Source organism: Ambystoma mexicanum, chromosome 6p, assembly GCF_040938575.1.
Source record: "Ambystoma mexicanum isolate Mex_15411 chromosome 6p, UKY_AmexF1_1, whole genome shotgun sequence".
NCBI classification, from domain to species: domain Eukaryota; kingdom Metazoa; phylum Chordata; class Amphibia; order Caudata; family Ambystomatidae; genus Ambystoma; species Ambystoma mexicanum.
This window is the reverse complement of record NC_090935.1, coordinates 1469361487-1469379108: the sequence shown is the minus strand read 5'-3', so window position 1 is coordinate 1469379108 and position 17622 is coordinate 1469361487. Positions and strand designations below refer to the sequence as shown.

The 17622-nt window shown below is 44.9% G+C and overlaps 1 protein-coding gene across 1 annotated transcript in view; it reads right to left on the bottom strand.

The window, feature by feature from the left end:
• SDAD1 (SDA1 domain containing 1) overlaps positions 1 to 17622 on the bottom strand; it is a 551728-nt gene that overhangs the window by 191764 nt on the left and 342342 nt on the right. Inside the window, exon 14 of the mRNA XM_069626295.1 lies at positions 2677 to 2753. Within this exon, the coding sequence (XP_069482396.1) occupies positions 2677 to 2753 (77 nt within the window). The remainder of the gene's footprint in view (positions 1 to 2676; positions 2754 to 17622) is intronic.

The window sequence follows — 17622 nt, the reverse complement described above, 5'->3', positions numbered from 1 at the left end:
ATATACCCACACCCAAATTATATAACATTTTTTAACCCCCCCAAAAAATTCGATTCGTTTTTTCAAAAAGAAATCTGCGGTAAAAAAAACCCACGAAAAAACACCCCGCGATGAAAGGACGTCGTACCACCTAGCCATACCAAAAATCGTGCACCTCAAGTGACTGCTGAACCTGATGCCGCCGGTCTTCCTCCAATGGAACTAAGGTACAGAGGGCCCCGTGGTTATTCATTGATCAGTTTGTTTAAGGCCTAAATAAAGAACTGTATTTTTATACATTCTGCCTAACTTGAAGTATTAAAAGTGCTCCTTGTGTGCTTAACTGAACTCTTCACATCTCTCATTCCAAGCCTTGCTGTTCTGTCACACCACCCAGATAGAGTTTAGCTAGATATTAGTGTTTGTCCTGGTTCATCAGAATAAGTTGGCCTCTCAGAATCTGTCCACAGAGCAGATTCTGAAAATCCATCTCAAAAGTTGGCTTTCCAGAAACCTACGGCAGTAGTAGTTCTTAAAAACGATGTAACAGGGTGTCTGAGCTTGCACTTGGAATAAACATCCCAATCCAATAAAACAGAACTGATGCAAAATACCTCAATCCGCCAGAGCCCCTGATGTCTGGGAAAATGTTCGGGTTTGTGAATCCTTAAGAGTGGAAACACTTTACACCTTCAAATCTGAATATTCCACAAAAGCAAAGGGTCGACACCATAACTTTGTTCAATGCTTTAAAGGACAAGAGCATACTTGACCGAAGACAGGCTGTCAGATTTGCAGTCCATTCAAGGTCAACCCGCATATAAAGCTCTGCGAGGTTGTGCAAGTACTAGAGCCCTGAGTCAGACAAGGACCCTGTGATGGTACATTGGTACTTTTACTCAGAGGGACCAACCAATTCGCCTTCAAATGGCACTGGCACCTGGGAAAGTGACTAACACTTGCATGTTGCCATCGCTGGATCCTCAATGCAGCATCCTGCTACCTCGTTGGTGGGGCCACCACTTTGGGCAAAAGCTGCTCAAGCAGTTGCTCTTGGTAAAGCAGGGACTTTCAGACAGGCTGGAAACTGAAAAGATGTCTGAATATGACAGTTTTCTCACCGTGAGGTTTATATCTTTAGCACTGAACCACGGGCAAACAAAGGAACATCTAGAGCATCAAGACCATGGACCTGTTCCATAAAACAGCTGCAAGCTTTATTCACAGTAATCAATAATATTTATGACTGAAGGGGAAACAGGTCCTGAGACTTGCCCAGCAAACTAATAGAGCACTTTGGGCACTGACTGTTACACAAAACATCTAGGATCGCACATGCTGCTGACAATGTGAATAGCAGAGGCTGATCCTTTGATCTCAAACCACTTGCACAAAAACTACAGTTTACGACTTTCTGACCAACAGAGGGCCGCCCCCCCCCCACTGAACGAGGGGAGCATTACATTGATGAAGTCAGGGAGGATGCGGGTATACTTGAGGACCATTTTAGTGGTTGCAGGGGCAGCCACACTTCAGGTGGTATGCACCTGGTGCAGCATTACATTAAAGGAGCCAACCTATTCGGAAGGACGATTCTGCACATCTGGAAAGTGAAGCGTTGGGAAGGTGTCAAGTCAACTACCGGAATGCGACCCCAAGACCAAATTCTTCACGTCAGGTTTAGTATTGTAAATAAGTAGCACCTTAATGCTCTCTCAACCATCTTCCCATGGGTACTGACAGTTTCATATCATCCTCTGCAAAATTTTGTCCAAGGTGGACCTCAGCCTGCTGTCTACGAACCTTAACTAGGGGCAATGTACCCCCGCCAGCCAGTGTTGGGTGCAGTGCCTCTGAGTTGGCATGGGAGCATGGTTCGGCGTGAGCTGGTACACCAGTTTTGAAGACAGGACAACCTCAAGAGGGGAAAACTCCAGTTTCTGAAGTATCTGGGTTTGCTCTTCCTCTGGCCTGGGGTCCTTTGGACTCAGAAAAATGAATGTTTGGTAGAATAAGCCAGTTCCTATAAATCAAGCTTTATTCATATATTTCTTTGATACCTCAGCACTCAGGACAGGTTCCAGGCCAGAGAGGTGATGGGCTGCACCAAAAAAGTTGGTGCTAGAAAGACTTCCTCTACTCCTGCCCTTATGAGCGTAGTACACACATTTAAAGCCCATCAAATGCATTACTGACAAGGCTCTGCAGGCGTTAATGTTATCGCCCACCTCAAGGAATTAAACACACTGATGACCTGACACCAACATGTGCCTCTTGATTTTTAAACAGTTTCAACCCCAAAGCATTCAGGGTGATGGCAGCATTGTTACACTGTGCATTCGGGAAAAATCGCTTGCACAACCAAGTTCCTGGAACAGCGTCAGTAGTGCATGGAAAACATCAATTACAGTATGGGGGCACAATCAGGGCGGCACACACTCCCTGCAGCCCCTCCTCCTCACTCACACGCTACCCCACACCTCCCTCTAACCCCAATGTCAAAGTCGCCATGAGGGAGCGAGTTATGGGGTTGCACCTATGCCCCAGCGTTTTATTTTCCTGTTTAATGTTTTCTGGAGCTTAACTGCACTTGGAGTTATATCAAAGGTGAGGAATCTTTTAGACTAAAATATCAGTTGGAACGTTTCATTTCTGGAAGGCTTTCATTACATTTGTCAGATACCTCTTCATACTTACCCAACAGTCATAACTTCCCCCGAATTCCTATCTGTGACAAAGTTGTTGGCAATCGTCATCATTACTGACTGGACAACCTGAAGAGAAAAAAATGGAACAATTTGTATGCTTTAGAAACTTTATTCTATCACGCACATTTGTAACAATATGAACCACTTAACAGGGTACAATGTCAGGAGAAAATAACACATGCTCATCATAGTAGTATAGGCTTCAATTGTACGAATGACCCATACTGTTATGTGACAACTTTAAAAGGACAAGAAATGTCAGACTCATGAAGGTTTCAACAATTATCTCAGTGATGGATGAGTGGAGTCGTTGAAGTCCCTTCCTAAATAAAGTGTGAATACCGCCTCTACTGACATCAACATAACACGCCAACATTTAGCTAGGATTGGATTCCTATCCTAATTTTTGGTGGCAAATGTATTTCATTTCCCTTGCATATCTGTTTTGGGATTACGGGCCATTCTGTTAGGAAAAATTCTCATATGTGCCAATTCCTCCCACCTTAGAGCCCTCCAGCTCTTCTGCTAAATTTTGGGACTTTGAGCTTTTTAATTCTGTGCGTTTTACTCTTGTGTTTTCTTTAGTTATGGAGTTTTAGACAACTCCATAGGTATCTTTTCATTTGTGTCACACAGCACCCTCACTGCAGTGGCAGAGGGAAACCTTTACAGGCTTTCCCAAGGTTTATATACCTTCTCTGGGATAACCTACTGTTTCCCAGAGTAAGTAAAGTGAAATTGACTTTACTAGTCTTTTTAAATTCCTAGACCCAGCACCCACTATCTTCCAATAGAGTGCTGGAGGGGTTACCTAGTATCCTGTGTCTAGAAACTCATGTAGCAGTCAAATGCTACCCTTTCATCTCGAAATGGCTGGTGGCAGTGGTTTTACAACGAACTACCGTGATTTTTCTCGAACCGCAAACTCCAGTAGCGTTAAATCGCGGGAGCCATTTTTTTTTTGGAAAGGTCCTTCTAGAGTTTGTTTCTGGGTGCCAAACCAGCCTTTGGCTGGCTTCAGGCCTGAAGACCGCCTCTGGTGCCCGAGTGTCTGGGGTGGCCAGGAAGTGATGGAGGTGCCCGAAACTCCCTGTGCTTAGTCTGCAAGGGGACCCAAATGCACTCTGGCGTGATTGGCTGGCAGACTGTCCAGCAAGGACAGCCACCCAGCTGGGTGAGTGGCATCTAGGCTGGAATGAATGGGAGGAAACTGGATAAAAAGGTGAGTCTCTTGGCTTGGAAGGCAGAGTTGACCACTGGAACAAAAGAACCGAAGGCAAGATTGAAGAGGACGCCTGCTGCAACTCCTGGACTGTTGGTTTTGCCCGGTGAAGCCCTGCCGGAGTGCTGAAACGTCAAGTTCGCATCGACAGAGAAGTCCCTGCAAGGACGACTTCTTCCCTTGAGTTGGTGGGACTAATCAACTCCAAAGTAAGCCACCTGGACATCCATCTCAGAGCTGGTTGAATTTCCATAGAGTTGCTGCCGGAAACCGTATAGCCAGGGAGACGAACACCAGATTGTGTGCGTTGCTTTTAAGCTGTCCAAGAGCTCCAGGGAGATCCTCCAGACTCCCAGGAAGCAGGACCGACTGAACCGGAGTCCCCTCAACAGAGTGCAGGACCCCAGAAGCAAGGAAAGTCTCTCCAGCCAGGAACCGCTGTGTTGCTATTTGCGGTAGACGGGAGGAGCTGAAACACTGAACAGCCACTGAAAGTGAAGTTTGCCGGTTGCAAGTTTTGACTGTCCCAGTGCAGGAGTCCCCCGACGTCCTCCCTCTTGTCCTCACGACAAGAGGGAGGTACTGTACAAAGTGTCAGAACTTACCTCTTGCTGTAGAGTTGCTTGCATCTTCTACTCCTAACAAGTCTAATCAGCTTGTGGCCCTACATTTGATTCTTCTTTTCTTCAAAGACTTCTAAAACATTGTACAAAGACATTTCCATTTACCTACCAGAGGTGCTCCATCCTATATAAGACTTTTGCCCATTGACTTTGGCTTAGCCTTTTGTACTGAATGCCCCTTTCTGGAGGGATCCAACATATTTGCCTGCTTAAGAATATTTGTGGTCTCTTGTATGTTCTAGATAATCTTTTCCTTTTACTTATTACTATATGATCCTAAATGTAACAGTGATATATGAATGTCCCTAGCAATTGAAGTCACCTGAGGGTGTAGGTAGTGTCTGTGGGCCATCCCAAAAGGGTATTTACTGATTTAGAGATAGTAAGAATGTGTATTTCATTAAGTGTATTTGAGTGTTACTATTACATTGCTCCCTTCTGAAGAAGGCTTATTCCAACTGACCGATGGATACATAATTGTTTATTCAAGAAACATTGAGTGTAAGAGTGTATTTGAATACTTCTAACTGTAAATCTCTGTGTAACTCCACTAAAGCTCATTGACCCCAACACGCTACCAAAACTGTGTAGTACAAGCTTATACCAAAGGTTGGGTTTCCTATACATGTAGTCTGTTTGTAGTGTTTCCAGAGGGCACTGCATACAAACCTTGCCTAACACGGGCTTTCTGAAGCAATGTCCATGTGTGGCCCATAGGAGTCTGTCACCACCTGATTGATGTGCTCTTCACTGCTGCACACCTCAGTCGAGTCCCGATGGCCTCCTGTCCTAGTGAGGCCTGCAGTGGTATTTATCCAGAGATGTCTGGGTCATGCAACTACAGGAAATCTGGAACAGTCTTATCGGAGTGCAGAACCGCTGCCTGGCCTGACCCAATCCTGACTGCAAAACCACCACTGCACCTGCTGGCACTGAATTCCCCCCCCCCCCTGCAACAGAACCAAATATCTAAGTACCTGTGCCCGGTGACCCCTAATTGTGTTTTCTAGTGGTATCAGTAAGCGGGTGGGCTAGCTTGCATACCCAGTTTCCACCCACCTAGGTTTGAACTTGTATGGGTATAAAGTCATCACCCTACCGTTCCCTTGCCAAGTCTGGATCGGGGGTTCTGACCAAGTAAATCCCCCAAGCTTCTTGTAGAATGGTGGATTTGGAAGAGGGCCCCTAATCTTCTGAACTTACCTTTGTTTCTTAAACACTGGAAATGTTCTACCGGTACCCAGTGATAAAGTTGCCTGGGAAATGGTCGCCATGGGGTTCCATTGCCCCAAATTTGCACTTCCACGAAAACCAAGCACTTCCCCAAATATTCATTCGACTGGAGGTAGAATAATAATTAATACTCACCTTAGAATATGTGGGGAAAGGATTTTAGAGGTGCAGGAAAAATAAAGGAAAAAGAAAATCACTTAGCTGCCAACTTTTTCCCAGGTTATTTTTCACACAGAACCATTTTACCTACCCGTTGGCTTTGCCTATACTCGTTTACTCACTCTACATACTTCCAACTCCCTGGAACAGGTACTTGCCAGGGACTTGGGAATCTCGGTGGCACTGGGCCCACTTACCTTAGCAGGGTAGAACTTGAGTCAAGTGATAGGATCCTTATTTCATAAGATTTTTCACTTACTTTACTCATTACAGTTTATATGTTTTATCTCTGAATTACTTCCGTTTTAAAAGTAAAGTGTAGGTAACCTCTAGCAAGGCCACCAACTGTGAATGTATGAATGTGTTTGTACTGATTTAGAAAAAATATTTAACTGGGATTTAAATTGCTTAGTGTATGTTAATTTGAGAGTGTCCTGTGTATGTCTCAGTGTAACATTATACCTAAAATAGGTTGGACTCTCAGAACCCTTCACCATGGCTGCCACTAAAAATCCATTTTAAGAGAGCTGATCAGTTAAATACATAGCAGAATGAGGGAAATTTCAAGATTGTGGGAACAAAGCTAATCAGGAATAAACACCAATATTAATATAACAAGGGCATTTTACACAGCAAATTAACATTCCAGAGAAAGGACACTTGACAGTCAGAGGCCCTGAGGTTGTATTAAGTGGTAGGAGAGTGTTAAGATGTTGTGCATGATCAGAGAGTACCGGAAGCATGACACTTAATACACTCCAACCTTACAGCCTATCGTACCTTAGGAAGATCAGTGGTTAAGGTGCCGACTAAGTATCCCTGTGTCAGTAATGTGTCCCAGATGGTTGTACTGGTTCTGGTTGGTTGTTGTGGGTCTTCTAGCAGAGCGGAGCATTTCCAGAACGTCCTCGGACAAATCTCACTCCTTATTTTTAGCTTTTCAGTAGTTAGGCACAAAGGTCCAGGCTGCAAAGGTTTGTGTGTAAGACCGTATTGCATTGAAGTAGAACACCAATATACTTTTTAGACCGAGTTTCAGAAAGGAAGGGTTAAGGAAAAATCATTTTGAAGGACTAAATGACGATGGGATTTTAGCCAGTTCTTCCTCCTCTGTTTACATGTTTGAGCCCTCTGGCAATGTCTTCCTCCGACAGAGAGGAATATTTAAGCCTACGAATTTCCTTTCTTATCACTTGATAAGAAAGTATGCTCTAAACTTTCTATTTTTCATATTTTTAACTGTGATGTCAAATTTTTTCTCTTACATATTTTTTTGTACACTTAGAGAATGTACGCAGCACAGATTTTAAGTATGGGACAAAAGCAGAGGATGAATAGGTGTCCTTTTTTGTATCATAATTGCTGCTCACAAAATCCTTTAGGACAAGCATATTTAACTTGTGTGTCCCTCTTTGCTTTCAATCGAAACACTTAGATTCCCATGCATAAGAATTATTCAGAGTTGAAATCCCCAGCAAAGTTAATTTCCCCACCGGTACAATCATCAGCCCAAGCTTCCATTATAAAGTTTACATCCCTCAGAGTATTAATAAGATTATCTGACGGGCTCCAATATAGGTTGATCAAGAGTATGTGCATTCCTATTTTCCCCAACAGTGATACTGCTCCTACAAGTCTTTCGATACTCTCCAAGTTTCCACTCTTGTCATTCGTGAATCCCGGCAAAGGCAAAGTGAACAATGGGACCAAACCGGGTTTGCCGCACAGAGTAAATCTCAAGAAGGACCTTTCCACAAAGAAATGGTGAAAGAAGACTGGGGCCATTTTGACAAAAATGGCACCCTTGGGTGCTTTACTGCAGCTGCGAACGTAGCCCGCAGTAGATGTACGCCATGGTAGTAAAAACAAAACCACTGCCACCAGCCATTCAGGGAGTAAAGGGTAACAAACAATGTTACATGAGAAGCTAGACAAAGGGGATACTAGGTAACTCCTCCAGCACCCTATTGCAAGAGATGTGTGCTGGGTCTAGAAAGTTACAAATGCTAATAAAGTCAATTTTACTTTACTGCTCTTGGAAACAGTAGTTAATCCAAAAGTAAGGTATTTAAACCTTTGGAAATCTAAAAGACTTCCTGTGTCACTGCACTGACGGTGCTGTGTGACACAATGTAAAAGATGATGCTTATGGAGTTTGTCAGAAACCACAACCAAATGAAACGGTGAACAAAGTCACATTAAAATACTTGAGTGGGAAAAAGTGTCACACTCTCTCCAGGTAAATAAATCAAGTCCTCAAAATCCAGCAAAGTTGCTGGGGGTCTCTAAGGTGGAGGGAATTAGCACATTTCTGAGAATTCTCCCTAACAATCGGTGCCAATATGATATCATATAATGATATGATATTTTATTTATATCGCGCTCATACACAAGTGTTTCAGAGCCCGACCAAGCAAAGGGAGGAGAACAGGGGAGAACAAAAATATGATCTTACTTGGCCCAGTGACATTAAGAACGCGCAAGTGCATGGAAAAGGAAAAAAGGGGGAAGTGCGTGTAGGGTGAGAAACGGAAAGTGCGGACAGTTGAGAACAGAATAAATAAGTGGGGTAAATAAATAAATGCAGTCAAAAAGTAGTGCAGCCAGACACGTGGCAAGTGCACGATTAGTCAGATAGGGTATATCTGATAAGTGCAGAGGAAGAGTGGGGGACTGTATGGGTATAGATACAGATCCCAATGCCAGGGGTGGCCCCGGAGGCAGTGCAGGAAGGAGGCAGGGTGCGTAGTACCTGGGCCCGAAGGACAGAGGGTGGCCAGGTGCCCAGTGCCGAGAGAGAGAAACAGCTCAGCAGGGCATTAGGCAGAATTGCATTGACTACCCTCTGGGGCCACCACATACAATTAGGACTGCAGGTGTAAGGAAAACCAACCTTTGGTATAATTCTGTACTACACAGTTTTTGGTAGCGAGCTGAGCAGCTAGGCTTATCTCAAGAGGGAATGTGAGCAGTAAAATGATGTTACACAGAGGTCTTACAATCACAGTGGTTCAAGTAGACACTTATACTCAAGGTTTCTTGGTAAAATACTTATTTATTACACAGTCATTTAGAAAACATTCACTAGAAGGAGGCAACTTAATATCATACACAAATACACTTTAATACCAAACCAATACATTTCTGAGTAAATTAGGCTCCCCTGAAATAGCAACAAAATGGCATTTCAGTTACTTTAAATGGGAGTAAAAAGGCACAAGTTAATAAAATAGACCACAAATACTTTCTTAGACAGTGCAAATAGCTTCAGTTCACTAGAGGACTAGATTCAGTTCAATATGCCTAGGCCAAAGTCAATGGGCTAGTCTCTTGGATAGGAAAGAGCAGTTCTTGTAGCAAACGGTAAAGTCTTTGCCAAAGTTCTCAGAAGTAGTTTGTATGGGTTATAGGTTATAGTAGCGACTCAAAATGGTATGACAAAAGGGTCAAGTCAATTCGACCGAAAAAGGATCGAAATTTTATTTCATTTTTGGGGGGGGACCCAAAAAAAACCCACCTGTTTTTGGTGTAAAAACACCTATTTTAAGCTAAACGAGCAAAAAAAATATGCATTTAAAAAAAAAATTCGATCCTTTTGTTTTCGGTCGAATGCAATCTCACCTTTGGCATTCAATCCTTTTGTTTTCCAAACTAACTGGGCAACGTTTGTATGAAAAAGAATCATATGTTGGGTCACAAGCTGATTAGGCCTGCAAGTTGGGAAAGTTTCACAAACTTTCACCGCGAGAGGCAAGTTCTCTCAATCGGGTTTTCATAGTGCCTTTAATTAAAGAAAAAGATGCAGCTGAAGTTCCTGGCAGTTCCTGCAGATCTTGCTGTTCCTAGGCAGCCTCAGTCGTGGGGACAAGAGGGAGGACAACGGGGTACTCCTGCACTGCACGGGGACTGGTCAAACAAGCTGGGAAAATGGAAGATCTTCAGTTCGAGTAGCTGTCGTCAAGCACACAAGCTGGTGTCCTTCCCCCTAGTTAATCCTAACCAGCTCCGAGAATGGTATCCAGGTGGCTTACGAGTTGATTGGTCCCACCAACTCAAAAGGGAGAAGTCATCCTTGAAGGGGCTTCTCTGTCGAGATGAACTTGGCGATTTGGACCTGCAGCAGGGCTTCACCGAGCAAACCAACAGTCCAGGAACTGCAGCAGCCGTCCTCTTCCAGCTAGTCTTCGGTTCTTTCGTTCCAGTGGTCGACTCTGCCTTCCAAGCCAAGAGACTCACCTTTTATAGAGTTTCCTCCCATTAATTCCAGCCTAGCTGCCACGCACCTAGCAGGGTGGCTGTCCTTGCCGGACAGTCAGCCAGCCAATCGCATCAGAGTGCATTTGGATCTCCTAGGAGACCAAGCACAGGGAGATTCGGGCACCTCCCTCACTTCCTGCCCACACCGTAGACACACAGACACCAGAGGCCGTCTTCAGTCCTGAAGTCCGCCAAAGGCATAGAAGAAAACGGACCAAACCTGGTTTGGTGCGCAGAGACAAACGCTAGAAGGACCTTTCCAAAAAGAAATGTCGAAAAAAGAAGACCGGGACTTGTTTAAACAAAGGTGCTTAAAGGCGCCATCTTGGAAAACATGGCTCCGGCGATTTCTAGCTACTGGTGTTCGCGGTCGGGAAAAACCATGGTAGTTCGTTGAAAAACCACTGCCACCAGCCATTTCGATAGGAAAGGCTAGCATTTGACTGCTACATGAGTTTCTAGACACAGGGCATACTAGGTACCCCTCCAGCACTCTAAAGGAAGAGTGTGTGCTGGGGCTAGGAATTTAAAAAAACTAGTAAAGTCAATTTAACCTTACATTCTCTGGGAAACAGTAGTTCCTCCCAGAAAAGGTATTTAAACCTTTTGGAAGTCTAAAATACATCCCTGTGTCAATGCACTGAGGGTGCTGTGTAACACACATGAAAGGATGATGCCTATGGAGTTATCTAAAACTCCACAATAAAAGAACACAAGAGTAAAACACACATCAAAACACATGAGAGTAGGGAAAAAGGCTCACACTCTTTCCAGGTAAAAAAATCAAGTCCTCAAAATCCAGCAAAGGTACTGGGGGTCTCTAAGGTGAGGGAATTGGCACATTTATGAGAATTCTCCCCAACACAGGGGAGAAGAGGAGCAAACGCAGAAGGCAGAAGCAAAGAGGAAGGTCTTGAGGTGCTTCCGGAACCAGAGATGGTTCTCCTCAAGTTTCAGGGTGGCCAGGAGGCTGTTCCAAAGGGAGGCCCCAGCCGAAGACAGATCTGCCCCCAGCTCGTTACTTTGAAAAACGCCCACCCCTGAGGGAATCAGATGTAGAGGAGCGAAGGGCTCGAGAAGGGAGGTATTTACGGAGGGATAGTTGAAGGTATATAAATCGGTACCAGGGCACTAGAGAGGTCGGGTACACCGAGCGCCACTCTTGGCTCCGAGCCATGCTGCGACGGGGTGGTAGCCGCGCTGACTGCAGCATGCTGCTTGAACAATTCAAGCATAGAGGATTTTAAATCCTCCCCCTCCTGGTGGGCAGTAGGCCCAGTTGACTACTTACCTTCTTCCGTCGAATCGGAATCCCGATGATGGCAGTTGCGCCTTTTCTTTTTTCGGGATGAAGACGAGTGGCTCCTCAAGTGAGACCTTTTCCTCTTCCATCTGTGTTTTTAGGGGGTAAGCCCCTCGGTTTCGGCATCAGAAGACTGAACCATCATCCGTGTCGGACATTTTGAGGGTGGTCGACCCAGAACAAGTTTTGCAGCTCGGTCGAAAAGTGATTTTGGCTGCATCTTGGCACACGACGGCCACCAGTCAGTCCCATGACTGGTGCCGAGGCACCAGACACAACTCGTGTGGGTCGGTAAGGGACATCCTGTTGCCATAATCCTCCAAACTCCACTGTAACCTTATAAACGCAAGATCCATGCCAAAACACTCAGATCTTCGACCTACTCGTTGACAACGGCATCGACATCCTGTTCATCACAGAAACATGGCTGGACGACAACTAAAAAAAAAAAATCACACTCCAGAGCTGCCTTCCAAACGACTTCAAATGCCTCCAAATAAACATTAAAAAAAAGGAAGAGGAATCGCAATAGCATTCAAAGGACACCTGAAAATAAAAACAGACAAACCGCTCAACATCTTCAACTGTGAAACCATGGTAATACACCTAACAACAAGCCCAAAAACCAATGTCACATTCATCCTGGTGTACAGACCACCGACATATGATGCAACCTTCGTCGACAACTTCATAGAAGCCATCACCAACTTAGCCATGAACCACAAACACCTAATCATCCTGGGGGACTTCAACATCTGGTTTGAAGACAGCCATGCCAACTACCAAAACTCACTGATTGAACAACTCACTACCATGAAACTACGACAACTAGTCAAAGGGGCAACACACTCGGCAGGACACACCCTCGACGCAATTTTCGCCAAGGAAAAATTCATCACCACGGCACCGCCAATACAAATACTCTGGAGCGACCATCTCAACATCCCATTCGTGATCACTCTTCCCACTCAAGTCTACATCCAATCTCCTAAACTCTCAACCATCACAAAAAAACTGGAAACACGTCAAAGAAAGCAACCTATTTGGCGTTAACCAAACCCTCAACTACAGAACTAGAGCTAGCTGACCTAGACGGGAAAGCAGAGCTACTACACAAATGGATTGCAGAAACAATCGACAAGATCGCCCCAGTAAAACCTCCTTTCACCCCATAAAAAAAAGGGCAAGGGCAAAATGGTTCACCCCACTATTAAGCAGCATGAAAAAGGAAAACAAAAAGATGGAACTAGAATGGAGGAAAGAATACAACCCAGACAAAAAAAACATTGTTCCAGAGACAAATCCGTGCATACAAGAAGGAAATTTAAAAGGCAAAGAAAAGGCATTATGATGACAGAATCACCAATGCCACCAACACACAAAAAGAAATATTTAACATAATTAAAGAGATGAGAAACCTACCAGGCTGTGACAACACCCCAACCCCCTCAGAGAAACTATGCAACGACCTGGCAGACCACTTAAAAAAAAAAAAAAAGAAAATCAATGACATCCGCCAAACCATACAAAACATACCAATCGACCATAACTTACTACCAAGCCATCCTATCAGAACCTCAGCATAAACTCAAAAACGTTCCCGAAATATCAGCAGAGGCATTCGCAATGCTGGTAAAACACAGCAAGAAAGCTGGATAACCGATGGATCCCTGTCCCCTGGACATCTACAAATCTATCCTCGCACAAGGAACGCCAGCAGAATACTATAGAAACCTTTTAAATCGATCACTAGCAACAGGAACTGTAGCGAGGACCTTCAAATCAGCATACATCAAACCACTTCTAAAAAAACACAAGTGGCGATGTAGAAGACCTCTCCAACTTCAGGCCGATCGCAAACATTCCGTACCCGGCAAAACTCCTGGAAACCTACGTATATAAATTAACTCAAGAACACGTAGAAAAACACCACCTGCTAGACCAAGCTCAAGTCGGTTTCAGACCTGCAAGAGGAATGGAAAAAGCATTACTATCCATCTGGGACGACCTTAAAACGAACGCAGACTCAAACACAACCTCAGCCCTTATCCTACTCGACCTCTCCGCAGCCTTCGACACAGTTAGTCATGACACCCTAACCAAAAGACTAGAAGACGTAGGCATAACAGACACAGCACTGCTCTGGACTAAATCATTCCTAACAGACAGAACAGAAACCATGTGGATCAAGCCCTTCAAATCCACTCCAAGAGTTAACGACTGTGGAGTGCCACAAGGATCCTCACTATCACCACTTATCTACCAGACACTGGTCATCAGAATCTTCAAAAAGTACAACATTATATGCTACAACTACGCAGAGGATACTCAAATCATCTACAAAATCAAAGACACCCAAGCTGATGTCGCAACCCTAATTGAGTGTCTAAAAGAAGTCTTCAACTGGATAACTGCAAACAACCTGAAAATCAACCCAGGAAAGACAGAAATCATGATCATATCCAAAGACCAAGAGAAGGAAACCGCCATCACATGGCTAACAAATTTCCCTCTCTGGATACATTTCTCAAACATCAAACCAAACACAACCACAAACCTACAGCACAACAAACTGCACAAACTTCACTACATGGCAACAACAAAACAAAACCACACAGACTCACACAACAGTACACAACGACTACCGGCCGCAAACACCCCAGCCAACGGACCGACCGGGATGAGGCCGCCAACAGCACATCACTGCTCTCTTGCACTTTTCCAGCTCCCCCCCACTAACTCCCCCCTCCCTTCCTCTTTCAGAGCTGCCAGAGCGCCAGGGGACCACCCCGGTGGTGATAGTGCGCGGTACAAATGTCCTTTAACATTATCAGTACACCGCTTGAAATCAGACACTCGTGCAACTGACATCTTGCGTCGAGGATTTTGAAATAAGAACAATTTTCTGACGAAAACGTCAAAAAGTCAATGCTCTGCATTCTTAAAGCAGCATATTAGCATGCGGAATAAAGGAACTCAAGTCGGCGTAGTGACACGCTACTTATACAACACCTGACGTCATGTCCGGAGCTGATGACCAGACGCCGCGCAAGACTGATCGATGGTAGATGGCCTGGTCGATGTCCACTACACCACCTATCAAATTTGCAGGAGAAAAGCAATCCACTGAAGTAACCCTATGTTCTTCTTTGCTCATTTGTTTTGGATTATTTATATTTTTATCATTATGCCACCAGAAAGCTCTTTTGTCCATAAAAAACTTAAGAGGAAAATTCAGTAAATTGTTAGCGCATTATCTGGCGTCAACCCTTGGTGATTTTGAGCCCATCAGAATAAGAGTAAGGAATTTTTGTTATTTATAACAGGGCTTTTACCGCTTTACAATAGGATTAGGTGATTTCTGTAATACACAGCAGGGCTTTGTCAAATATGGGGGCTTGTATTGAATCTATGTTATTTTTGCTTTGGCTTGTTTCTCCCTTTGGACATTTATGGCTTTAGCTTTATTAAATAGTGATTGACAAATTATCTAAGACTGAGTGAGAATAAAAATGATTTGATCTCACTTGAATTTACATGTTTCTCCGTTTTGAGATAGGGCTGCTGCTAGTATAATCATATATGATACATTACTCACCGTAATCGTATTTCTGATGCTTGTATCTGCTTAGATTCACATGCTGTGCATAGGCCGACATCTAGTGGAAGCTGCGGAGTATTACAGTTTGTTTTTCGAAACTCGAAAATGGGCGTCGACACAGGCGTGCCAGTAATACTATCCCTAGTGTGACGTCCACTGTACCCAAGATCCCTCACGCGTCTAGGATCCTCAGATTGTATTTTTTCTGACATGAGGAAGCATGAGGAGTAGCGTGAGTACAGATAATCCAAGCAGATAGCCAGAAAGGTAAGACTACAAGCAATCATGCGCCTTCTCTCGGAGGGGAGGAAAGTTGTGGGTCGCATGTGAATCTAAGCAGATACAAGCATCAGAAATACGATTACGGTGAGTAATGTATCCCTTCTGAGGCTTGTGGAATCTGCTTAGATCACATGCTGTGCATAGATTAGCGAGCAGTACCAGAAGAAGGAGGTGGGATGTGAGAAGGGTCATGAGCAAACAGGTGTCTTAGAACCGCTTGTCCCACTTGTGTATCTGTCTTGGAATGAGTGTCAATGCAGTAATGCTGAGTAAAAGTGTGAATAGAGCTCCAAGTAGCTGCTTTGCAAATGGTGTCGAGGGGAACATTTGCAATGAAAGCCAGAGTGGCCCCAATGCCTCTAGTAGAATGGGCTCTTGGCGTAAAAGGCAGAGTTTTTTCAGAAAGAGAGTAACACAGCTGTATACAGTTAATAATCCACTTCGAGATCGCGCCTTTAGAGACTCGATCCCCCTCTCTGCCTGTAGCTACGGAGACAAACAGTTGATCTGTTTTCCTTAGCGGTCTGGTTTTATTTACATAGTAGAGGACCGCCCTACGCACATCAAGGGTGTGTAGTTTCACCTCAGCTGAGCTTTGCGGGTTCTGGAAGAAAGCTCGATGGACTGGTTTACATGGAACTTAGATATAAATTTAGGTGAGAACCTAGGGTGTGTGCGTAAAACCAGTTTATCTTTGTGGATAGTAAAGAAAGGATCCTGCACTGACAGAGCCTGAATTTCACTGACCCTTTTTATAGAGGTAATGGCTACTAAGAAGGCCGTTTTATAAGTCAGGTGTTTGAGACTACTTTTATGCATGGGTTCGAAAGGGGGGCCCATGAGCTTAGCTAGCACCACATTGAGGTCCCATCCTGGCGGTGGGTTCGAAATAGGAGGGAGAAGTCTCTTTACTCCTTCCATGAAGGCTTTAACTACTGGTACTTTCCACCACGATACTTTGTTATGGGATGTGGTGTAAGCCGAGAGGGCTGCCAGGTGTACTTTCAGAGAGTTAAAAACCAAACCTGCGTCCAGTAGGTGGAGCATGTATGTTACAACGTTGGAAGGAGTGCAATCAACTGGGTTGATTTGTTTATTCTGGCACCAAATAACGAATCTTTTCCACTTGTCAAAGTAACAGTGCCTTGTGTTTGGTTTCCTGGATTCTTTTAGGATGTCCATGCACCTCTGTGGTAAATTGAGATGGCCAAACTCTATGACTTCAGGAGCCATGCTGCCAGGTTCATTGAGTTGGGTTCCTGGTGCACTGTTTGACCTTGTTGCTGGGACAGTAGGTTGTACCAGGCTGGGAGTTTGATGGGTTCGCACACCGCCATCCTGCGTAGGTGTGGAAACCATGGTTGTCTCGCCCACATGGGAGCAACTAGGATGAGCGTCATCGATTCCTTGTTCATCTTGTACACCACCTTCCTGATGAGAGGAGTTGGTGGAAAAGCGTACGCAAACATCCCTGACCAGTTCATCCACAGGGCGTTCCCTTGGGAGTCTGGCTGGGGGAACCTGGATGCAAATCCTGGGCATTGTTTGTTTTCGCTTGTGGCGAATAGGTCTATAGTGGGGAAACCCCACTGAGAGAAGAGATCTTCTACGATATCTCTGTGAAGGACCCATTTGTGTTCTTCTGGGAGGGAGTCTCTGCTTAGGGCATCCGCTAGGGAATTGAGCTCCCCTGGAACATGTTGTGATGACAGGAAGATGTTCCGTCTGAGTGCCCATATCCAGATTTTCTGGGCAAGCTTGGACAGATTTGGCGAACGAGTCCCTCCTTGTTTGTTGAGATAGAACATGGCTGTCGTGCTGTCCGTCCGGATCTGCACCGACAAGTTTAGCAGATGGGGCTCGAACGCCCGAAGCGCTCGGAATACTGCCAGAAGCTCTAGCAGGTTGATGTGGTTCTTGGCTACTGAGTGAGACCAGAGACCCTGAGCTGTGTGGTGGAGAAGGTGAGCTCCCCACCCAGTCAGGCATGCATCTGTAGTCACCACTGCCTGTACTTCGGGATCGTAAAAGGGTTTTCCCCTTGCGAGATTCTCTCTTGTCCACCAGTGTAAGCTCTGTACGAGTGTTGGCGAAACGACCACTAGATCGTCCCACGGACCACTTGCCTGAGACCACTGTTTCGCCAACCATTCCTGCATGGGACGCATGCGCAGACGCGCGTGGGGGACCAGGTAAATGCATGACGCCATCATGCCCAGTAACCGCATCGCTTTGCGTACCGTTATTTGTTGACC